Source organism: Lepisosteus platostomus, chromosome 14 (assembly GCF_059453375.1).
Source record: "Lepisosteus platostomus isolate fLepPlt1 chromosome 14, fLepPlt1.hap1, whole genome shotgun sequence".
NCBI lineage: Eukaryota > Metazoa > Chordata > Actinopteri > Semionotiformes > Lepisosteidae > Lepisosteus > Lepisosteus platostomus.
Genome location: NC_142624.1, coordinates 16,458,336 through 16,480,867, shown reverse-complemented (window position 1 = coordinate 16,480,867; position 22,532 = coordinate 16,458,336). Strand labels below are relative to the sequence as shown.

Here is a 22,532-nt window from a genome sequence, read left to right as displayed (position 1 = left end):
TCTTCTTTACACTAATTGTAAACCGGAGATTTCCCCAGGTCAGCCTGTCTATTTTGTTTCTGAGATTTATCCAATGGAATACAACCCATGTAAACTGCCCGCACCTTCGTGTACATATTTATCCACATCTTTTGATAGAGTTTATCTAGTTCTGCAAATTTCACAGTATTATCTACCAGTCATGATTCTAAATCTACAGCGTTTCAGCATATCTGGTTTCAAGCCATTCAAATAAATCCAACTTTTGTTTCACCGATATGAAGTAATTGTATATAAATACAAAAACTATGTTTATATAACTCATTTAGGTCCATCTGTACTGTACTTATATGTTTCAGACGCTCTTACTGCATATTTTCCAGTCACTTTAAGTTGCTTTTCATCATTTGCTTTCGTCAAGTCTCTTTAGTTAAGTATCTAGCCAGTCCGGCTGGCTAAATACACTTGCACCGTCATTTACTATACCAAAACACACAGTTACGCACTGCGCTCTTTTACACACACACGTACGTACATGCAGGCACACAAATTCATTCATTCATTTTTTTTCTTCATACTACAATTTGCTGTATTTTGTTTCACTTCTACGTGTATCTCTTTTTTAACAGCGTAACTTCTCATGAACACAACGTCACTTGTTCCACTATCCATCTGTTTATTCTTTCACCACAGCTCAGACACTTTCCGACAGTCCTGCTCAGACCAAACACCGTCTGACAGTCTGTACCCCTTTTCAGCTTTTGATCCTCCTGCACAGCCTCTTTTAGCTTTTGTTCTAGTTCCTCTTTGGAGCGAGTAAATTATCTTTTTCTTAATTTTTCTCTCGTTTATCTGCCGCTGCAGGTGCTGGCCGCGCACCAGGGCTGCAACTACGTCTTTGTGCTTTTGCCAATACTCATATACTTTCTTACAGGCATCTTCGCCCCAAATTCCCTCTGATTAACTCAACTTCTTTCTATATTTTTTCCTCCTATCCCGTCAACTTACACTTGTCCGATACATAATCGGACACTTCCACCACTTTCTCAAACAACCAGTTAGCACACATGTTCATTTTCTGAAGATTTACTTTGTCTTGTGTGAGGCAACAGCTCATAAGCGGGTGCTTTTACTTGGAAATCCTGTGCATTCCTGCACTTATGCAGCTAAGGGCGTCTGTTACTTCCAGATCTAGATGCCTCTCAGAGTCTTTAGAGAAGACTTACACCACACTGTTCACATGTAAGAAGCGAGACCTCGAGTACTCTCTTCCTCGATCAGTAATTCACCATCCCCAGAACGCCAGCTTTTGTCCCGGGGTGGACTTACGCACTGGGCTCCAGTCAGAGCTATTCTTGGATCTCAACGTCCTTTAAATCCTGCTACTAAGTGCTTTGCTGTTTTATAAGGAGGTGTGTTTATGTTAGTGTTGTGCGTATGTGTATTATCACAAACAAGGAAAACACATAAAAACATACATATATATAATCTACTCCCCTCCTGTTCCCTTTAAAACAAAAAACCACGCCAATCTGTGCACGAACAAGGCATTGCTAACCTCAGGACCCTATGCCCAATTAAGGCCCAAACTAGTCCTGGATTATATGTGCAGTTAAAGCACAGCTCAGCTTCAGAACCCCGTGCGCAATTAAGGCCCAAACCGGTTCTGAGCTCCGCGATAAAGGGCAAACCCATTCAGAAACACGCACAATTAAGGCATACACCAGTTTCGAACGCGTGTGCACAATACCACCGCTCGCTGCCTGCCAGACCAAATTCTGGGCTTACAGCCAACCACCCATTACATACACCGGTGTCTTCCCCAGGCCAGAGGTATCGAGAAACTCACGTCTACTTCATCATCTCGGGCGATCCTCGCAGGGAGCAGAGACTTCCCAATCGGTCAGACAAGAGAGTCAGGACTTTTAATAAAATAAATACCTCTTTGTATTATGCACGCTGACCATCTCTTCTGCCCATGGGAAACCCTGGGCCTTCTGGAGAATCCTGTTCATGACGCCAAAAATTGTTGTAACAGACAAATAAGTTCTGGATCCCAAGATGAAGTTTAAACATGAGTTTTATTGCATGCAAGGAACAATAAAAACGAAGTATTGTTCGAAGTTCCGGTACAAAACTTCCAGTTTATATAGCCCTTTTCTGCCGCTTCTGATGTAGCTCGTTACCATGGTAATGCACAGTGGTGATGCATAGTGTTCAGACAGTTCACAGACTTTGGCCAAATGGTCAGTGTTAGGTTTCCTTCCTTGGGAAGAGGGGTTTCTAGCTGGCATCTGGAATCCTTATCAGTTATCCCCCTTTCCTGCCATAACTCTAAGCCTGGAATGTCTTGTGTCACAAGAAGTCCAGTCCTTGTGCAGAAAGGACTCAGTTAGCCCTTTCTTCACATCTTATATCTTTCTTCACAGCCTTGCCAGTTTAACTCACACAGCCATTCGGGATACAGATTTTTAAGCATAGCTGACTGTATGATTACCATAGGTCTCATAGCTCTCATGACAGCACAGTAGAGTAGGTAGAAATACACCTGAACTAGGTTGTTTTGTATTGTACATCATGCAGGGCTTGAAACAGACAGGAAAGCAAAGATTTTGTATTTATTCTAAAGGTATAGATATAATTTTGGAAAATCTGCAGTTTCAGTATTTTAATTGTGTGCAATATATCTAAATGCTCCATGTGTGGTGTTCTATGTGACAGGTCAGTAAGTCGGTGTGTATCCTGACCACTCAAACTATAATGAGGCTGTTGAAATCCAAAGAGGCAGCAGTGGCAGTGGATGTGAAAACATGGCCAGCAATACTGGACACAGGTAAAGTTCCACAGGTTGGAGATATAGTGTATCTGTATCTGTATATTGTGTTCAATCTTTGCTTACTTACACCCATATACAACATCAGAAAACCTGTGTCAAGCTGCATGTATTTGGAAACCCTAAAATTTCAGAAATCACTTTTGTTCTCCCATAGCAGCAATACTATAAAGACTTTTTAGATGTAATGGCCCTTCAAAATGCTGCTTGATGAGGTCCTTGGATCAATGTGCTAGTAACAACAAGTACAATAGATGGGAAAATTCATATACTATTGATATTCATAATGTATGAAGAGTATCAATGAGCTAAAATCTTTTTAATGTATATTTTGAAACTATTTTTATTACTTATAAATGCTTTTTCTTTAAATTGATTCGTTCAGATGACCTCCCTAGAAAGAAGCCTTCTCAGATTTATAAACCACCAACGCCTGAAATGCTGGCCTACCTAGACTTCAGTGTCTCTACCACAGGGATCTTAGCAGGAGTGAAGGTAAGGCCAATCTTTGAATGACCCTTTCATATTCCATGAATTTCTAGACATTCTTGTCTGTATACAGATGCAGCCTGTATAGGTGTAACATTTAGGATGGTTTTAAATGCATGTGTGTTTCTGGTGAGGGACTTAGGAAGCGTGACAACAAGTATGGTGCAAACGTGATTTCTTTCTTCCTAAACCAAAGAAAAGAAAATAACAAACAAAATGGAGCTGGCTAATAAAGTGAGGGAAAGCTGACCTAACTACCAAAACAAAACCCAAAACACTGTCTTTGGCGTCTTCTAACGCCCCGGCTAACCTTCATAAATACCCAAAACCATGCAAGACAAAAGGCACTCACCTGTCCTAAACTAGTGTTACTAATACAAAGATCAACTACGTGTGTACAATGTACCCGACAACCTTAACTAACCCTATACACAAACGTTAACACAAATAAACAAGTGAACTACGAATACAAATAAGGGAAAACGAGAGTAGACACAAGGAATGGGGTACAAAGGAGAACAGAGGTTTATATAAAAAGTTTGGGCAAGGTAATGGCGAAATAAAGGAAAATACACACAAACGAAAGTACAAGGAGACAAACACAAACCAACAAAAGACGAAGCTATACGAAAACACACACACACAAAGTGAAACGAGCGAAAACAGAGAAGCGAAGCCGAAGCAAAACGAAAAACGAAGCAAAACCGAAGCTGAGCCGAGCAGAACCGAAGTCAAGCAAAAGGCCCTTCATTCTGATAACCTCCAAGTTATATACTTAATAAGCTGAGTTCTGATTGGTCGAGAGTTAATTGAAGATGATGTAATACAGAAACAGTGGTGTAATGATGGACAAATGGGAGAGGGAGAACAATCAAAGTCAGGAAGTGTGGAACATAGCAACAAAAACACACATGGACCACACACTGGGACGTAACACAGCCAGAGATGATCGATAAGTGACACTTGTGGTCTGTTAGGTGTTAGTGAAATAATGGTTGCTTCATTTGATCTGTTCCCCTACTGTTTATAATCCTTAAATCCACAAATATTAATATGTAATTTTTTAACTGTAGAAAATCCACACTCTCAGTCATGTTCGTTTGTGAGAAAGGTACAGTGAGTTTATTATGTATGCATACAGGAATTGCTCATCCACAAAAGCCGTAGTCAATTCAAAGTACAAGCTGGGACTTTCAAGTCAAACAGTGACACAAAAGTTACACAAAAACAAGCACAAAGGAGGAAGCGTTTCCTGAGGAGTGATACCACTCCAAGGGAGTAGTTAAGATATTTGTGCAAGTAGGCATTAAGCAAAGATATTGCAAAACAAAGACAGCTTATTTACAGTTCCAGATATCCACTCCTTACTAAGTCCTTGAACATTATTTTTATGTCCAGCTCCAATATGCACTTAACCCTTTCTTTCATAACTAATATAAATATATTATACATACTGTGGTAGCTAAAAATAATAAAACACACAACAGTATCCCACATTCTTCATAAACATTTTCTGCATCAGTCTTTAACTAGGTCATTTACTGTGGATATTTAGGAATAGTTTTGAAGTGGATGTTAAGTGGATTTTCCTCTTTCTAACACCTGACAAAGGCTCCACAGCCAAAATGTTGTTTCTTTTCTTTTCTTTTCAGCATGGAATAAACCTTTACTAATTCCTTTGCAGCCTACACATGCTGCCGCAGCTATAGATGCAGCCATTCAAAATGCACGGTACAACCCCATACTGCGCAAAATTATCTACAGGTTACCACCCGCATTGTACCGCAGTACGTGATTGGCTGGCCAAAATGACCAACAGGGGCACTCCTGGTACATTGATTATTAGTGAAATGATTTAATCATTTAATCTCTTTACTGTGCATGTTTTAATTCGCTTAATATTGAATATTTATATGGAATTTTACAACTAAAGGGAAATTTTAATAGCTGAGCATAAAAAGAAGAGGAGCATAATGTGTCTGAAGGTCATAAACAATATTAATTTAGAAACATAAACATATTATGTAAACTGTATATGGCTGGTATTAGTAGTTTAAACAGTATTCCACTTTCTTCCTAAACATTTTAAGCATCAAAGTCTTACGTGTGGTTATTTCAGAAACGTTTTTACGTGCTCCTTCTGACTATATCAAGTTTATATACTTCATAACAAGTTATAATGTTTTAACCTTTTCTAGGAATATTTGCGATCGTTATCGTGGAAAAAAAAGCATACTTTTTATAATTTGGTTAATATGGAATATAATATGGAATTGCCTATCTAAAGAAATTAATAACATTATAATTATATTCATATAGCTCAAATTATTACAGTAGTACACTTTTTTTGTAAACGTCTGCAGCAGTTTAACTCATTCACCCGTGATGACGTGAAAACATTTTGCCTGCACTTTTCAGCTACAGCTTAAGTTGTTAAGTGGTGCATTGGTGTAATGGCTTAGGCATGTGCTTTGAATGCTGGAGGTTGGGGGTTCAAACCCAGCTCTCACAATGAGTTTTCGTTTAACTAAGATAGTAGAAAAACTAAGATAGTAAAGATTATCGAGACTATATTGAATTTGTTGATATTTCTAAATATCACAACACATTCAAAGTGAAGTGAGTGAAGTGATTAACCTTTTCTATGAATACTTGCGCTTGTTATCACAGTAAAAGAAACTCATGCTTTTTAGAATTTGATTAATAGGAAATATTATATGGAATCTCGTATCTAAAGAAATTAACAATATTAATTTAAGGATCTAAATATATGTATTTATATAGCTGGTAGTATTACTGCAATCCACTTTCTTTGTAAACGTTTTATTTTTAATTTCACGCATGATGAAGTACTATGTACACTATATTAACATGTTTTTTGTATATATATTATAACATATTCATAACATATGTTAAGTTATATTAATAATGAAATAATAACATGAATTAGCAAACGTGAATACTGTTTAATTAAACCAGTTTAATTAAAAACACTTTATTCAGTGGGGCAATTTAACAGACACCACAAGCCTAAAAATGAAATTGTATATATTGTAATTAGAATCGAGAATAACAAAGCAGTATTAAAAATACCACTGAAACTAAAAAAATGTGTCTGGTCATTATTACCAGTTTTAATTTAATAATAATTTCAAGCTTCTTGTATCTTTTTCAGAGAATTTTTTTTCTTCAGTTTTCACAAGCTTCGCTTATTAAAATACCTATTTATGAGACACGATGTTTCAGATGTCAATAACTTTGTGAACAAATGACACAGAGCCTGCAACCCGCTGCGATTTGGAAACAGAATAGTTAAAAATGGGAACAGGTGAGGCAGGCAGAGGGAAGGGGGAGGGAGGAGGCGTCTTCCCACCTCTATGACTAAAAAAAGTGTCAAAGAGAAATGGCTTGAGCGACAAACAGAGCCGAAAAAGTTTTGTGCGGTCTTCTCTGCTTTAAAGGTACACTCCTTGTGGATGAATTTTCACTTTGAACATTTGCCCACTAGCTAGCACACCAGCTAACACACAGAAGCAAACTGAATACAACATGTACTTGCAAGAATAGTAATTACAAACATGAAAAACATACTTGCTTTATATTGTTATACTGAACAGTGTATTGAAACACTACACGACTATGGTAACTACACTGCCCTCTAAACCACTTTCCCACAATTTCACGGGGGCAAGGTCTCTTAGCTGATTCACAGCAGTATACAATTTTATCTGGCAAAAATTCAGATATTTGTTAACATATTTACAGATGCAGCCATTCAAAATGGGTGAGGTATTTCGCGGCATACCCCGGTGGGCATGTCACAGTATCACGCAGTATCTCGCGGTATCACGTGTGTCACGTGTGTCACGTGACTAACTATCCGGCGTCGCCTTGTAAAACCGCCAGGGGGAGCTTAACCTCTCATGTACAGCATTTGAGCCTTTAATTTTGAACTGTGTATTACAGCATGTTAATCATCAGTCATTAAAATGTTGGTATATATTATGAAAGCAAGATTGCTCAGTTGGACAGAAGTACACAACCTACCTTTATCAGAAATATTTATGCATCAAAGCCTTTACTGAAGATATTACTAATAGTATTAATAATGGATGACTTTGGACAAGCTGTATATTCAAAGTATACTTTCTTTAGCACAGTTGTACAAGCACTTGGAATCTGTCCAAGCCATACTTTGTCAGGCATTTTGTTTTACTTCAATGGGGCATAAAAACTTCCTTGCTTTTAACAGGGCGTTTCATAATTTCTAGCTACGAAAATGATTTAAAATGCGACACCTATCATTCAACTAGAGCTTAAAATATCACAAGGAAAAATACACACCGGTATTCCATTTCTCCCTAAACATTGTAAGCTTCGAAGTCTTTAACTAACGTGATACCGGAGTCAACAAGCATACTTTTAGAATTTGATTAAAAGGGAATATAATATGGAATCGCATATCTAAAGAATTTAATAACGGTATGATTATATCCGTGTACTGCGGCAGAGCTATGTAGGGCTGTTTCGCCTGCCTGATCATGCGAGTTGTCTTGTAGCCTACTGGTCTAGGTGCGTGACTACCAACTAGCAGGTTGTGTGTTCGAATCCAGCTGGTGCTGGACTTTTCATTTTTATTTATTTATTTTTTAATCGCGTAACATAAACATATTACCGTATGCAAACTGTACTGTATACAGTATGTATATGTATATTTAATGTCTTAACTGTGCCCGTTTAATTGAATTAAAAAAAAATATTTAACACGAACATTAAGCTGCTTACATCCTCCGCCTGAGAACAGTCACCCGTTGCTACCCAACGCAGAATGGTGATTGGCTGACACCATCTGACACCCCTCTGATTGGAGAAAAAAGACGTGCTGGTGTGCTATACCAGGAAGAGGATTTCTTTCTATTCAAAACGTGTATTTTAAAAGTTTAAGAAGTAAAAACCTTACAGCGTACACAGATTTCTAAACTGATCAGGATCGTTATCTTTGTCTCATGCATAATAATGTTCACCGCTCTGTCCAGCAAATTAATAATAAACTTTATTTTATATAGCTTTTTAAACGAATAAGTAATTAGATTGCTCATAAACCTAATCACTTGCTTTTTCTTTTTATTTAGGCTCAGATTTCAACTATAGATCGTATTATTAATAACCATAATAACAACCAACCAACAAAAACAACCATATAAACATAATGGTGGTGCTGGACCTTCCAGTTTTATTTATTTATTTTTTAATCGCGTAACATAAACATATTACCGTATGCAAACTGTACTGTATACAATATGTATATGTATATTTAATGTCTTAACTGTGCCCGTTTAAGTATTGAATATTCATATCTAATTTTACCACTGAAGGGAAATCTTAACATAAACATACAGTATATGGCTGGTCTCGGTACTTTAAAGAAAAAAATACACACCGGTATTCCATTTCTCCCTAAACATTGTAAGCTTCGAAGTCTTTAACTAACGTGATACCGGAGTCTGTCTTGTTGCCTACTGGTCTAGGTGCGTGACTACCAACTAGCAGGTTGTGTGTTCGAATCCAGCTGGTGCTGGACTTTTATTTTAACAAACATTTCTTCGAAAAAATAGGTAAGCGATATTATGGACAATCAATTGACTTTTATATTTCAAAATATCGCAACATGATCGATATTTGCGATATTTTGAATATATCTTCCCTTCTGACAGCGGTTCCTGCTTCTATTGTGTGTGTGTGTGCAACAGTAAATTTTTATAGAGAAATGGAGGCTGGACAGTATGCGTTACAATATAAACATTTATATTGATTTAAATCGTGTTCTGATTTGAATCGAAAAAGGCGTGTTTAATTATGTGTTTTTTAATCATGATCAGGCTAATGCATTTCTACATTTTCTGTATGAACCAGCTTAGAGGTTCATACAGAAAGACAGCTTGTGTTTAAATTGAGTGTAAGGTAATTTATGCTTCTAAAGTCATGGTCAGTATTGTTGTACTGTGCTGTACTGTGTCACATTATTTTATAGCGTTTTTATTGCGTTATTAAATCCGGTGGCGCTGTGTTAGTTTCCTGACTCATATTATTTAAACTGCGACACTGATCATTCATCTCTAAATAAACTTTATTTTATATACCGTTTTAAGCGAATAGGTAATTAGATTGCTCATAAACCTAATCACTTTTTCTACATAAACACAGCGTGATTGCTCTCTGAAAATGCTTTTCCTTTATTTTTAAAGTAGGCTCAGATTTCAACTATAGATCGTATTATTATAAACATTCTTGGAAAAATGTATTTTATGTAAACCATGTTTGCTATTAATTCATTTTGGGCTAAAATACGTTAATTGTCTTCTAATCGAGTCGACATTGGAAGCCTGCCACAACCGGACCATTAAACCAACGCATTAGCACGTCAAAGCCCATTGAGCCAGTATTGGCTTTAGTATCCCCCCCTTCTCCCCTCAATTCAATTCAATTCAAGGTGTTTTATTTGCATGACAGATGGGTACAAGCAGTGTTGGGTACTGTATGTATATTGTAGCGCTTACGGCAGACAGGCACTGTGTAGGAGCCGGCGCACCAGAGCAGCGCCTGCAATTTTTATATTTATAACTTAGTTTTTAAAATTAGTCAAGCAATACGAAGCATCTCCTTTTACTTAGTGCCTGAGCATACTGCAACGCGTGTGAAGCCCATAAACGATATTAATTTTGGAACTTAAACATACAGTATATGGCTGGTCTCGGTACTTTAAAGAAAACATACACACCAGTATTCCATTTCTCCCTAAACATTTTAAGCATCGAAGTCTTTAACTAACGCGATACCGGAGTCAACAAGCATACTTTTAGAATTTGATTAAAAGGGAATATAATATGGAATCGCGTATCTCCAGAATTTAAAGACCAGACAATCGCAAACTCGTTTTCAATAAAATTATTTTATTCATTCAGCAGTTTGTGAGAGGGACATCCAGCAGGGAGAGACACACACACCGGTTTTCATTGACAACATTGTTTTTTTTCAATTCCTCTTGTCTAACAGGAATGTTTTGTTTGTGGACAGACTGTTAGACAAGAGGAAAAGACCGCCTCCTCCTACGAAGCATTTCGTTGATCCGATCACGAATTCTTTTCCAGTCGTACGCAGCAAGGGTTAAGAATCTCCGATTCACCATCGTACTAATGGTTTCCCGGAGATTGGGTTAAAAAAAAAACAAAAAACATACTAACAACTGTGCCATCCTACTCCTTAGTTAATACATTTTATTATTCATAAACAGTTAACATTGTTAGCAAAATATTTTGAATTATATTTAACCCTATTTTTTCTTTAGTTTTGTATTTAACTTATTATATGATAGTCAGACTTAATGTATATTTGAACAATATATTTTTACAAGATTTTACATTAAGCACTTAAAATTAATATGGTTAATAATAGTAAACTGTAAGATGCTGTAACAAGATCGGTTACAAGAAGAAAATGCTTTCAGGGAAAATGTTTCAACCAAACCTGTTCCCACACACCCCGCCCCCACTACCATTAGAATATACACAAACATTTTAGCGTTTCATTCTGAGCAGAAGACCCTCACACCTGAAGAGTGCTGGCTGTGATGAATTAAACCGGTTTTACAGGTTTCAATCACAGACCATGTGACATGGGACTCAGTAAACTACAGTAACACCGTATTTGATAACGCTTTAAAAACGCTATAAAATAATGTGACTTGGCACAGAACAAGTTTACAACACAGTACAAAGATAAATGCTGACCATGACTTAAGAAGCATAAATTGCCTTACACTCAATTTAAACACAAGCTGTCTTTAGCCCTCTAAGCTGGTTCATACAGAAATGTAGAGATCTAGGCTCAGAACACACAGCTTCATTAGCGAATACATATGCAGGACAACTAGAGAAGACGTTTTACAGAGGGTGGATTTTTAGAAACATCCCATCAGACATCCCATCATATTCACAACGTGAAATCTAGAAAATAATATTACGTAACCAAAATCCGCAATATGGAAACAGAACCTGTGTAATTGTTGATAGATGATGTACTCGTAACATTTTTTCAAGACGAACTACAACATTTAAAAAATGACTTGTATGTACTTGATATCTCAAATCAATCCACGGGTCCCAGCACAAAACGAAAGTAAAACGCATACCGTTTCTAGCTTCTTATTGCTCAAAAGTAATTTGACCGTATGAAATGCATAATATAAACCTAGAAACATATACGTGAGCAGTACTTAAGCACTGTAGTATCGGTGTTAAGACATACCTCTCAAATACTGTAAATCAAGTTAAAAATATCTCAAGACCGATTCTGGTCGTAATGAAACCATGCAAGGGAGTTTTTATGTCCGTTGCAGTTCTTTTGCAACATGAATATAATTATATCGTTATTAATTTCTTGAGATACGCGATTCCATATTATATTCCCTTTTAATCAAATTCTAAAAGTATGCTTGTTGACTCCGGTATCACGTTAGTTAAAGACTTCGAAGCTTACAATGTTTAGGGAGAAATGGAATACCGGTGTGTATTTTTTTCTTTAAAGTACCGAGACCAGCCATATACTGTATGTTTATGTTAAGATTTCCCTTCAGTGGTAAAATTAGATATGAATATTCAATACTTAAACGGGCACAGTTAAGACATTAAATATACATATACATATTGTATACAGTACAGTTTGCATACGGTAATATGTTTATGTTACGCGATTAAAAAATAAATAAATAAAACTGGAAGGTCCAGCACCACCATTATGTTTATATGGTTGTTTTTGTTGGTTGGTTGTTATTATGGTTATTAATAATACGATCTATAGTTGAAATCTGAGCCTAAATAAAAAGAAAAAGCAAGTGATTAGGTTTATGAGCAATCTAATTACTTATTCGTTTAAAAAGCTATATAAAATAAAGTTTATTATTAATTTGCTGGACAGAGCGGTGAACATTATTATGCATGAGACAAAGATAACGATCCTGATCAGTTTAGAAATCTGTGTACGCTGTAAGGTTTTTACTTCTTAAACTTTTAAAATACACGTTTTGAATAGAAAGAAATCCTCTTCCTGGTATAGCACACCAGCACGTCTTTTTTCTCCAATCAGAGGGGTGTCAGATGGTGTCAGCCAATCACCATTCTGCGTTGGTTAGCAACGGGTGACTGTTCTCAGGCGGAGGATGTAAGCAGCTTAATGTTCGTGTTAAATATTTTTTTTTAATTCAATTAAACGGGCACAGTTAAGACATTAAATATACATATACATACTGTATACAGTACAGTTTGCATACGGTAATATGTTTATGTTACGCGATTAAAAAATAAATAAATAAAAATGAAAAGTCCAGCACCAGCTGGATTCGAACACACAACCTGCTAGTTGGTAGTCACGCACCTAGACCAGTAGGCTACAAGACAACTCGCATGATCAGGCAGGCGAAACAGCCCTACATAGCTCTGCCGCAGTACACGGATATAATCATACCGTTATTAAATTCTTTAGATACGCGATTCCATATTATATTCCCTTTTAATCAAATTCTAAAAGTATGCTTGTTGACTCCGGTATCACGTTAGTTAAAGACTTCGAAGCTTACAATGTTTAGGGAGAAATGGAATACTGGTGTGTATTTTTTTCTTTAAAGTACCAAGACCAGCCATATACTGTATGTTTACGTTCCAAAATTAATATCGTTTATGGCCTTCACACGCGTTACAGTATGCTCCTATTCTTTTTATGCTCAGCTACTAAGATTTCCCTTCAGTGGTAAAATTCAATATCTACAACGGGCACAGTAAAGACGTTTACAGTACAGTAAGTCTTTCTACGACAGACCAACAGACCACGAGTGCCCCTGTCTGTCAACCAATCACGCACCGCGGTATCGCGTGTCATCTTACCTGCGGTATCTGTACTGCGGTGTCTGTACCGCGCACTTTGAATGGCTGCATCTGTACTAAAACTATCCATCTCAGTAATCTCACTGTGTTAGTCTCACTGTATGCCCCAGTGCTCACTCAATGTTCACACTCCCAGTAAAATAAAAAAAACCTATTTCCCGCATTGTCACGTCACACCAGGGGGGAAGAAAAAGTGCCTGCGGTTTTTTTTTTTCACTGACAGACAAAGGTGATTAAAACTAATTCAAAAGGGGTCTTGTGTTAACTCAGACTCTGCTTAACACAGCCGCTTGTAAGAGCAAGGTGACTTTCTGCTATCTAAACCATTTTTTACAGCTTTTAAAGTCACGCAGTGTTTGAGTTAGGCAGGTATCTTATTTTTTTATTTCATAAAAAAAAATATAAGGCAACCAGCAATCGAATGTCCTGTTTTTTCTTAACACTCATTTTTCTATACTGTAGTTTTAAAACGTGAACGAAGATGTGCCACATGCAAACAGCGCGATGTTGTATAGTTTTAAAGCCACTACATTATAGCTTGTGGGAAAAAAATCTATTTTTACTACATCAAAGCTTAACTCGTTCAGAGCGCCCGACATTACAAGCTCTGAGTTAAAAGTTAAAATATTGTCATAATATTTCCAAAATAATCACAAGTGAACGAGTTGATGGATTTGATAATAACGGAGAAATCATAACAATAATCGTGCAATCCAATTGAGAGAAGGACACTGAAATCAATATGAAAAGACTGTATATAAATCAGTTAAAATACTTTTTATGCACATAGAGTCTTTGTGTAAACTGTAAGTTCTTTTTCTTCTTAATTAAACATTTGAAACACTTTAATTTTGTAAATGCAACAAGCATTCCGTACAGAAATAAAATAATGTTTTCTACAGATTTTAAGCAGATTAGCAGGTTGCTGACAAAATAGCGCACTGTCCACTAACCGTCCACCACTGCCAAGTGATATAACTTTAATATAAATAAAATCTAGCACCTGGTGCAGTTTTAAAAAAAAACTTATTTTGAATGAATCGAAACCCAGGTGTGAGTTCATAAAGCCAGAATTATGTACTATCCCTAGGTCTTGGAAACACCTGATCATCTACTGTAAAGCTTTCAGTGCTTTGTGTATATTCATATCGCAGCAGGGGCAGGGTGCGTGGGGAAAGGTTTAGTCTGCAATTGAATTGGCGATCTGTATTCTTCACACCTGAAACATTGTTTTCTCTGAAAGCATTTTCTTTCCTCTTTAGCTGATCTTTTCTGCCTACGCATGCTTACACAGCTCCCTACGTGAATTCTCGTTCTTGACTGAGAAAGCTTTAGAGAACTTTACATTTATATTTTCAACTATTTGTAAATATGACGTTTACATTGGTGTTTTTATTAATTTTTCACTTAAGCGTGTGGAGGAGTGTCAGCTGTCAAGGAGAGCTCCCCTCTTCCCCACACGGACAGACTGTGATTTTAAAGTGTTAACAATCCAGCCATTGCAAGCCACTGCAGCAGCCACCAATAAATAAAAAAATACACTTTTTTTTCTCCTGATGGAACTGTAACAAATCATCACGTTTCACATCCTTGCGAAACAATCACGTTCTCATCCAATCAAAGGTTTGATGTTTTTTTATTTTGAAACCGTGATCTTGACATGCAGATGTGAAGTAGAGTTAACACCTTCAGTTTTAAAAGGTTATTAGTAATATCTTCCGTGTCGCATTAACATTGGAATGTTCCTTAAATTGTAAAAAGTGTCTCCTCTATAACTCTTCAGTTTAAAGAGAAATTCTGCCAGAGCCACACAACATTGTCCAATAATACTCTTCTTGTGTCTAATTTCTAGTTAAGCAGGATTTTCGCGATAAGCACATTGTTTAATGGGGATTACATTACCCTCGTCTATACTGTATCACTGTACAACACAGGTTTGAGTCGGAGTGTCTGTTAATAAAACAGAGCGCCTTCCAATACATATAACTACTCCATGATTTCTTTATCCGTTTCAGCTAAATGAGGGGAATTAAATCAGTCAGAATCTCGAAGTGCCAATTGTAAAAATAACCGTTCTCTCCTCCTTTGTTTAACTTAAAGAATTTTGAAAAGAAATCCTTAACCACAATAACACCACTTAATTTATCCAGATACACAAATTCACACCAGAGCCAACAACAAGCTATAATAGTGGACTATTTTTATGTATTCACTATATAAGGAACAAACCCAAAGTAAGTGTTTTGTCCATTACCACTCCAAAAACAATAGAAGTTTTTTAAAAAGAAACAAATGTCAAAATGTTTCCAAAATGTCCACTTGTGATACTCTAACTACTTAGTTACACGATCCCATATTCATATAACTATCAAGTGATGTTAAATCACTACAACATTTATCTTTTTACAGTAACAGCAAGTGGTGTTCTTACTATGTATTCTTAGAAAAGGATAAAACGATATAACTTTTTATGAAGTACAGAATATAAGCTTAATAATGTTAAGCACGTTAAAACCAGAACCCTTGTAAGTTAAGAAGTTAAAGTCTTGGATGCATAAAATATGTATGCATAATTTAAATATTTATGATGAAGGTGGAAGGTTGTGTACTTTTGTCCAACTGAGCAATCTTGCTTTCATTAAAATATACCAACTTTTTAATGTTGTAATCTTTTTAACATGCTGTAATAAACAGTTTAGATTATTAAAAGTCTAAAGAGTATACAACTAAAATTCTTAATTGGAAAAAGATTGTCCCTCAGCAGTGACTGGGATTCTAAACCGGGCATTTTCTGGTGACAGCTCAAATGCTGTACATGAGATGTTAAGCTTTATTAGCTAACTGGTTGGCGGTTTTACAAGGTTCTTCCAGATACTATTATCATATTTCAATTTGCATTAGGTATTTGCGTACTTCGCGCATTTCGAATGGCTGGATCTGTACAAACATAAAAACTGGACCATCTGGACCAACCAAGGACCTTTGTAAGGATTTTAATTGTTTGAATTCTCCGCTTTCGATACAATACAGCCACTGTTGCTTGCACAGAAATTTTCAAAGTACTTCAGTCGGAATGTTAACTTGATAGGGTGGATGCTAGACTTCCTAACTATCAGGTCTCAACAGGTTAACCACATGTAACCGAATCCAAGACTTTGATGCTTAAACTGTTTAGGTAGAAAGTGGAATACTGTATGTATTTTTTTAATTAAACTACCAATACCAGCCATATACAGTTTACATAATATGTTTATGTTCCTAAATTAATATCGTTTATGACCTTCGGACATGTTATGCTCCTCTTCTTTTTATGCTCAGCTACTAACATTTCCCTTTAGTTGTAAAATTCCATACAAATATTCAATACTAAGCAGATTAAAACACACAGTGAAGAGATTAAATGATTAAAACCGTTTCACTAACAACCAATGCACCACAAGTGCCCCTGTCGGTCATTTTGGCCAGCAAATCAGGTACCATGGTACAACGCAGTGAACTGTGGGTAATTGCATGCGGTATGGGGTTGTACCGTGCATTTTGAATGGCAGCATCTGTATGTGTGTTGACAGACGTCTGAAACATTTTATGCCACATTGGAGATAATTCAGTGCTTACTGGAGTGACTGTGAGAGTGCATGTGTATTTTCAGTTTTTGGGGGAGTTATGATCTCTAACACCCTTAAATGAGACATGAATATCACCAGTATCATAAAAAAAAGCACGCCAGAGAAAGTACCTCTTACACCAACTGGAAAACTTTTGTGTCTCTCAGCCATTTCTAACACAGTTTTACAGAGCCATTTACTTCACTCAGGATGGTGCTGCCTTAAAACCAGAACCACATTATATTTTTGTGTGTGGTATATGTAGAATGTTTTTCAGCACCAAATACACCAGGGTAAATTTCTTGTACATTAAATTTACTTAGTGAATAAAGGTGATTCTGATTGTGAATTCCCTTGCAAAGAACAACAAAATAAAAGAACTTAGGACCAGCTGCCTTATGAATATGGGCTTTAGAATGTTAAAACAATCATCAAAAGTGTCAGGTACATGGTTAAAAACAAATGTAGTTCATTTGAATACTGAAGTTCCTTATCTGTCGCTATAAGTTTCCGGATTGAGGACATTCCCATCCTTTTCTTCTTGCTGTCCCACAGTCTTATAGGGTTTTTATCTTTGAATGTACCCTACAGACGCTTCTGTGCATTCGCCCTTTTGTGTTTCCTTTTTAATTTTTTTTTTCCAGTCCTCTTCATTTCACCAAAATACTTATTTTTGTATGCCTTATTATTTGGATACACCTTTATTTTCTATGTTGGAATAATTGACTTATCAAAAATTTACGAAAATTTATGTCATCTAAGGTTTCTTTGTAAACCACGTCCCAGTGTGTGTACTAAAAAATGTGCTTTAAGTTCTTCGGTACTTTCCTGTATCCTGTGGATCAGATGGTTTTGTAGGGTTACCTGAACCTCCACTCAATAATGTACATATTCTGGGAGAATAGCACATGTGACTTAACCTTAGACCTTGTTGTAAGCATTTTCAACCTCAAGATGCATACCATGTGTCCTTAGTTACCGAGACACCAAGAGCATGTGATCTAGTGATAATCACCACAACAATCCTTATATGACCATGTCCTCTGAAAACACAGCCAGATTAATGTGGTAATTAACACAATGCAACAACCCGAATTCAACACAGTGGTGAGGTTGATCTGCATGAATTCAAATCAGAATGGCTTCTGTTTATTAAAATAGGTTTAGTAGAAATAGCATCAATACAAACAAAGACTTGGAAAGTGATGAGGAAATGGATGAAAATAAAGAATTATAAAAGTGCAAGTTGTGTGTTAAACTCTATTTCTATCTGAGACAAAAGGCATGAAAGTACATTAAGTTCTCATTAAGATAACCATTTTTACGCTATCAAGTATTGAACCAAAGCACAAGGTGAATGCACCCTATTCCTTTCAGAGGTGTGCAAATGAGAGAGCCTGGTATGTTCCTATTGCTTATATTCTGAATAGTGAGGATTATAATAGTGAGTAGGCATCACCTGATCCATGGCGTTATGACCACGCTCAGGGGCTCAGGAGCTGATCCAGCGTTAGGGAATGAAATAGGTGATGTGATAACAGTACTTCAAGCAGTCTTTTATCAATAAGGAATGAAAGATGATATTTTATTGGGTCATAGTTCTGATTTGCTGCACAAGCAACAGGAGGGGGTTGTACCCCATTTATCCACTAGAGGGGTGACTTGGTTTTCCAAACTGGGACCCTATATTGATGTGAATGGATCAGAATAATCTGTTTTCTAAATTCTAAATCCTTTCAGTAATGCCTGTTACAATCAGAATTCTGTTTCATTTGTTTTATTTTTAATTGCTCTTTAAGACCAAACAAGTGATATCTGCGGGCATTTTTTTCTTGAGGTTTAATGCAATTGTTTATATTTCTTCTCAGTATAACCATGTGATTTCTTTATTTAATATCAGTAGAACAGCAAAACATGGTGTTCATGCTACATAGGATATATATATGGATGATTTTAAGTAATGTTTGCTTAGTTTCATAACAATTGTTCTTCATTGCATTCCTTGCTAAGTAGTGGCCCCAAATGTAAGGCCTTGTCTCTGGTGTTAGTGAATCTATTCTCTTGATTTGAGAATCACCAGGCCTTCTTTGTTCTTATTATCCTACTTTATCCTTTTTAACACGCAGCAAATCTTTCTTGTGGCATTATTTTGTTCTCCGTTGTTGTAATTTCCATTTTGTTATTTGATTAAATGGCTTGGTGGTCTGTGTGTGCGCATACACACTTGTGGCAAGTTGGCTCATTCTTTGATCATCTAGGAGAAGAAGTGCACTGCACACCACTGTTAAAATGTACTACTACTCCTAACAGACGTTAGTAGTAGCATTGGGCTTTTATACTATTATAAATTAAAATCAATTAATTTGGGCCTTTATAACTTTGAATGTAAAATCATTATTTAGGCTATTGGTGGTCTCCGTTTTTCATTTGAAGGCAGACTTATGTAATCATTTTGTATGTTTTTTTTTTTAGTAGAAAGGTGTCATCAGTGTGTACTTAATCAGTTATAGGTATTACTTATCACTTAGGTTGTTGAAGTAGGTAGCTGTGTCAGCATGCATAGCCTGCAAAGGAACAAGTAAAGGTTTATTCCATGCTGAAAAGAAAAGAAACAGTGTTTCGACTGTGGAGCCTTCTTGGGGTGTCGAATAAAGCTTTACTTGTTCCTTTGTAGCCTTCACATGCTGACGCAGCTACTGTACCTACTTGAACTACTTCAGCCTACTTCTGCTGCAACCCACTATGCCTTCTGCTAAATCTTTCTCTAGATTTTTTCGGCATTCCTTCTCCTCCTCCCTTCTACTTGCCCCCTTCTTTCACCAAACCAGTATTCTGTCTCTTCTCAGTGATCTGTTCCAAGACCAGGCTCTCAAACCACCTCCTACTCCTTTACAGATGTTGTCATTATAATATCATTCCTACAGGATTTCATCTGAAATTTAACACTTTTTCCTTTAACGTTGACACCTCCCATAGTAACACTCAGAGACTTCTACAACAATTTTTGAGAAAACTAATACTTCCTACCATTTTCTCCCTCAATCAACAGATTACCCTTTCTGACAACAACATCAAAGAAGTTAAGGACTTTTTAACAGCTAACAGCTAACAGCTACACATCATCTTCCCTTTATAATGAACCTCATCAGATCCCTCAACTCCAAGCTTTACTAGTTCCTTCCTGCTGAGAAGGATAAAAAACTCAGTCATCTACAGAAAAAAATTATCAACACCTCCACTAATCCTAACCTTGTTGTTATTATACCTCAGACCTTTCCCTTTCACATGATGAGCGATTACTTGTCACTTAATCACTTATCAGTATGAAGTTCATTTATTAATTTATCACTTATCAGTTTTTAAGTTTAAAAGCTATAAGAAGAAATGATACAGAAAGATGATGCAGAGTGATTTCATAGTCTCATGTCTGTGACATATATTTCCAAAATATAGATTTATTAAAAATATAATGTTCTGTTTAATTTAAACCTTTTTAGCAAACAGACTGTTATTTTAGTTATCATAGATGGCATCCATAGACCATAGATGGCATCTATGCTGCTTTTTACCCATGTGTGTGAGCCTCAGGAATAAGATTTAATGGTAGATGATATATTGTGAAGTCAGGATGCTTAAATAAATTCAATCTTTGTATGTTTATGAGTAAGCTGGCATTGTAAGGTATGATGTGTAAAAACATTAGAATAATTCTTGTTTGGTTGTTTTAGTTTATTTACAAATTTATTCTTTAACTGCAAGCTGAACTCTATTCAGCATGTGAAACAAAAAACGAATGGTAAATAATTATTCTTGTCTGGTTCAACAAGGTTTGAGTTGTACTAAGCTAGTGCCTGGTGCACTATATCCCTGTTTAGCTGGCCTGACTTTCTATAGTGGGAGTCTGTTGTTCTCCTTCAGTGGTCCCATCTCACTGTCTGATTTGGTTTCTCACTGTGTTGGCAAAAGGGAGGGCCTGGGGGCAGGGAGTGACCTGGTTGGGGCAGGTGGACCACCTTTCCAATTCTCTGTCCTTCATCAGACTGTTTCAGAATACTAAAGTCTGCATCTACTCAGTGGGGCCCCACTTTGTGTCTGAACTTTGGAGCACTACCCATGCTGAAGATTATTGTAGCAGAACACACCCCTGCATAGCGTTGATGTGAACTCTTCTTTTTTATGAAAGTCACTGTGTTTATTCACCTGTGAGCTGATACATTCCACTGGTTTTCTGAGGAGGAAGACAATACATGCTCCCTGTTACACCTATTCCTTAGGCCAAGTTGTGAATCTGGCTATGAGATCAGAGGCTGGACCTGTTGAACCCAAGTGTGGAATCCTGTTGTCTGTCTAAGTTGCTTGGGTGACACTCTACAGATGCAGCCATTCAAAGTGCCCGGTACAGACACGTACCACAGGTAATTGGCTGCGGTGTCGCGTATCATGACGCAAGATGACGTTGGGTACCGCGGTTCGTGATTGGTTGACCGACAGGGGCACTCGTGGTCCGTTGGTCTGTCGTAGAAAGACTTACTGTAAACGTCTTTACTGTGCCCATTGTAGATATTGAATTTTACCACTTAAGGGAAATCTTAGTAGCAGAGCATAAAAAGAATAGGAGCATACTGTAACGCGTGTGAAGGCCATAAACGATATTAATTTTGGAACATAAACATACAGTATATAGCTGGTCTTGGTACTTTAAAGAAAAAAATACACACCAGTATTCCATTTCTCCCTAAACATTCTAAGCATCGAAGTCTTTAACTAACGTGATACCGGAGTCAACAAGCATACTTTTAGAATTTGATTAATAGGGAATATAATATGGAATCGCGTATCTAAAGAATTTAATAACAGTATGATTATATTCGTGTACTGCGACAGGGCTGTGTAAGGTTGTTGCGCCTCCCTGTTCATGCGAGTTCCCCTGTAGCCTACTGGTCTAGGTGCGTGACTAACAACGCACAGGTTGTGTGTTCGAATCCAGCTGGTGCTGGACTTTTCTTTTAACAAACATTTCTTCGAAAAAATAGAATAGCGATATTATGGACAATCAATTGACTTTTATATTTCAAAATATCGCAACATGATCGATTCTAAGTCATTTTTGATAACAATGAATAGTCACCTTCTTCCCTTTAAAAGCTAGCAAGACAGGTTTCGATTCACATTAGCTGGCGAGCCTTGTTAAAAAAACTAATGATAATGTAACATGCCACTGTTTGTTCATGAACAAAGTTATACTGAGATTTCCTTAGATACGCGATTAAAAAATAAATAAAAATTTGAATCTCCTGCGGAACACATTCCATAAGAATCAGCGGTTTTACAGTATATATCGCCTTTAAAGGTGGCTTATCAAAACGCTTTACAGGATAAAAACAACCAGAACAGCAGCAACAACAATATTGTATTTCATTGCACTTTGAAAACCAAGTAATAACTTAACTATACAGTACGTGCAAACGTTTCGTATGTTGCTGTCGTGAATGCCTGTACCCATAAGTATCTTATTTGCCTTGAGTCCTGTCTACAGTATCTCTGTCCCCCTCCCCCCCTCTCTCCCTCAATTCAATTCAATTCAAGGTGTTTTATTTGCATGACAGATGGGTACAATTCTTGTTGGGAATGTATACTTTGATATTTACACCCGGCGCGGCACCGAGGGAGCGTCTGCATTTATAACTTAGT

The 22,532-nt window shown here is 36.8% G+C and overlaps 1 protein-coding gene and 1 long non-coding RNA gene across 8 annotated transcripts in view; one reads left to right on the top strand and one right to left on the bottom strand.

The window, feature by feature from the left end:
• The window catches only part of LOC148648890 (uncharacterized), a 314,784-nt gene that overhangs the window by 86,436 nt on the left and 205,816 nt on the right, over positions 1 to 22,532 (bottom strand). The window lies entirely within an intron of this gene.
• The window catches only part of LOC148648895 (disco-interacting protein 2 homolog A), a 306,696-nt gene that overhangs the window by 246,892 nt on the left and 37,272 nt on the right, over positions 1 to 22,532 (top strand). For all 7 annotated transcript variants that reach the window (XR_015926561.1, XM_088607241.1, XM_088607240.1 and 4 more), the window contains 2 exons: positions 2,701 to 2,812; positions 3,198 to 3,307. Coding sequence is in view for 6 of the 7 variants with exons in the window: in XM_088607241.1 (XP_088463367.1) it covers positions 2,701 to 2,812; positions 3,198 to 3,307 (222 nt within the window). In the remaining variant the exon portion in view is untranslated. The remainder of the gene's footprint in view (positions 1 to 2,700; positions 2,813 to 3,197; positions 3,308 to 22,532) is intronic.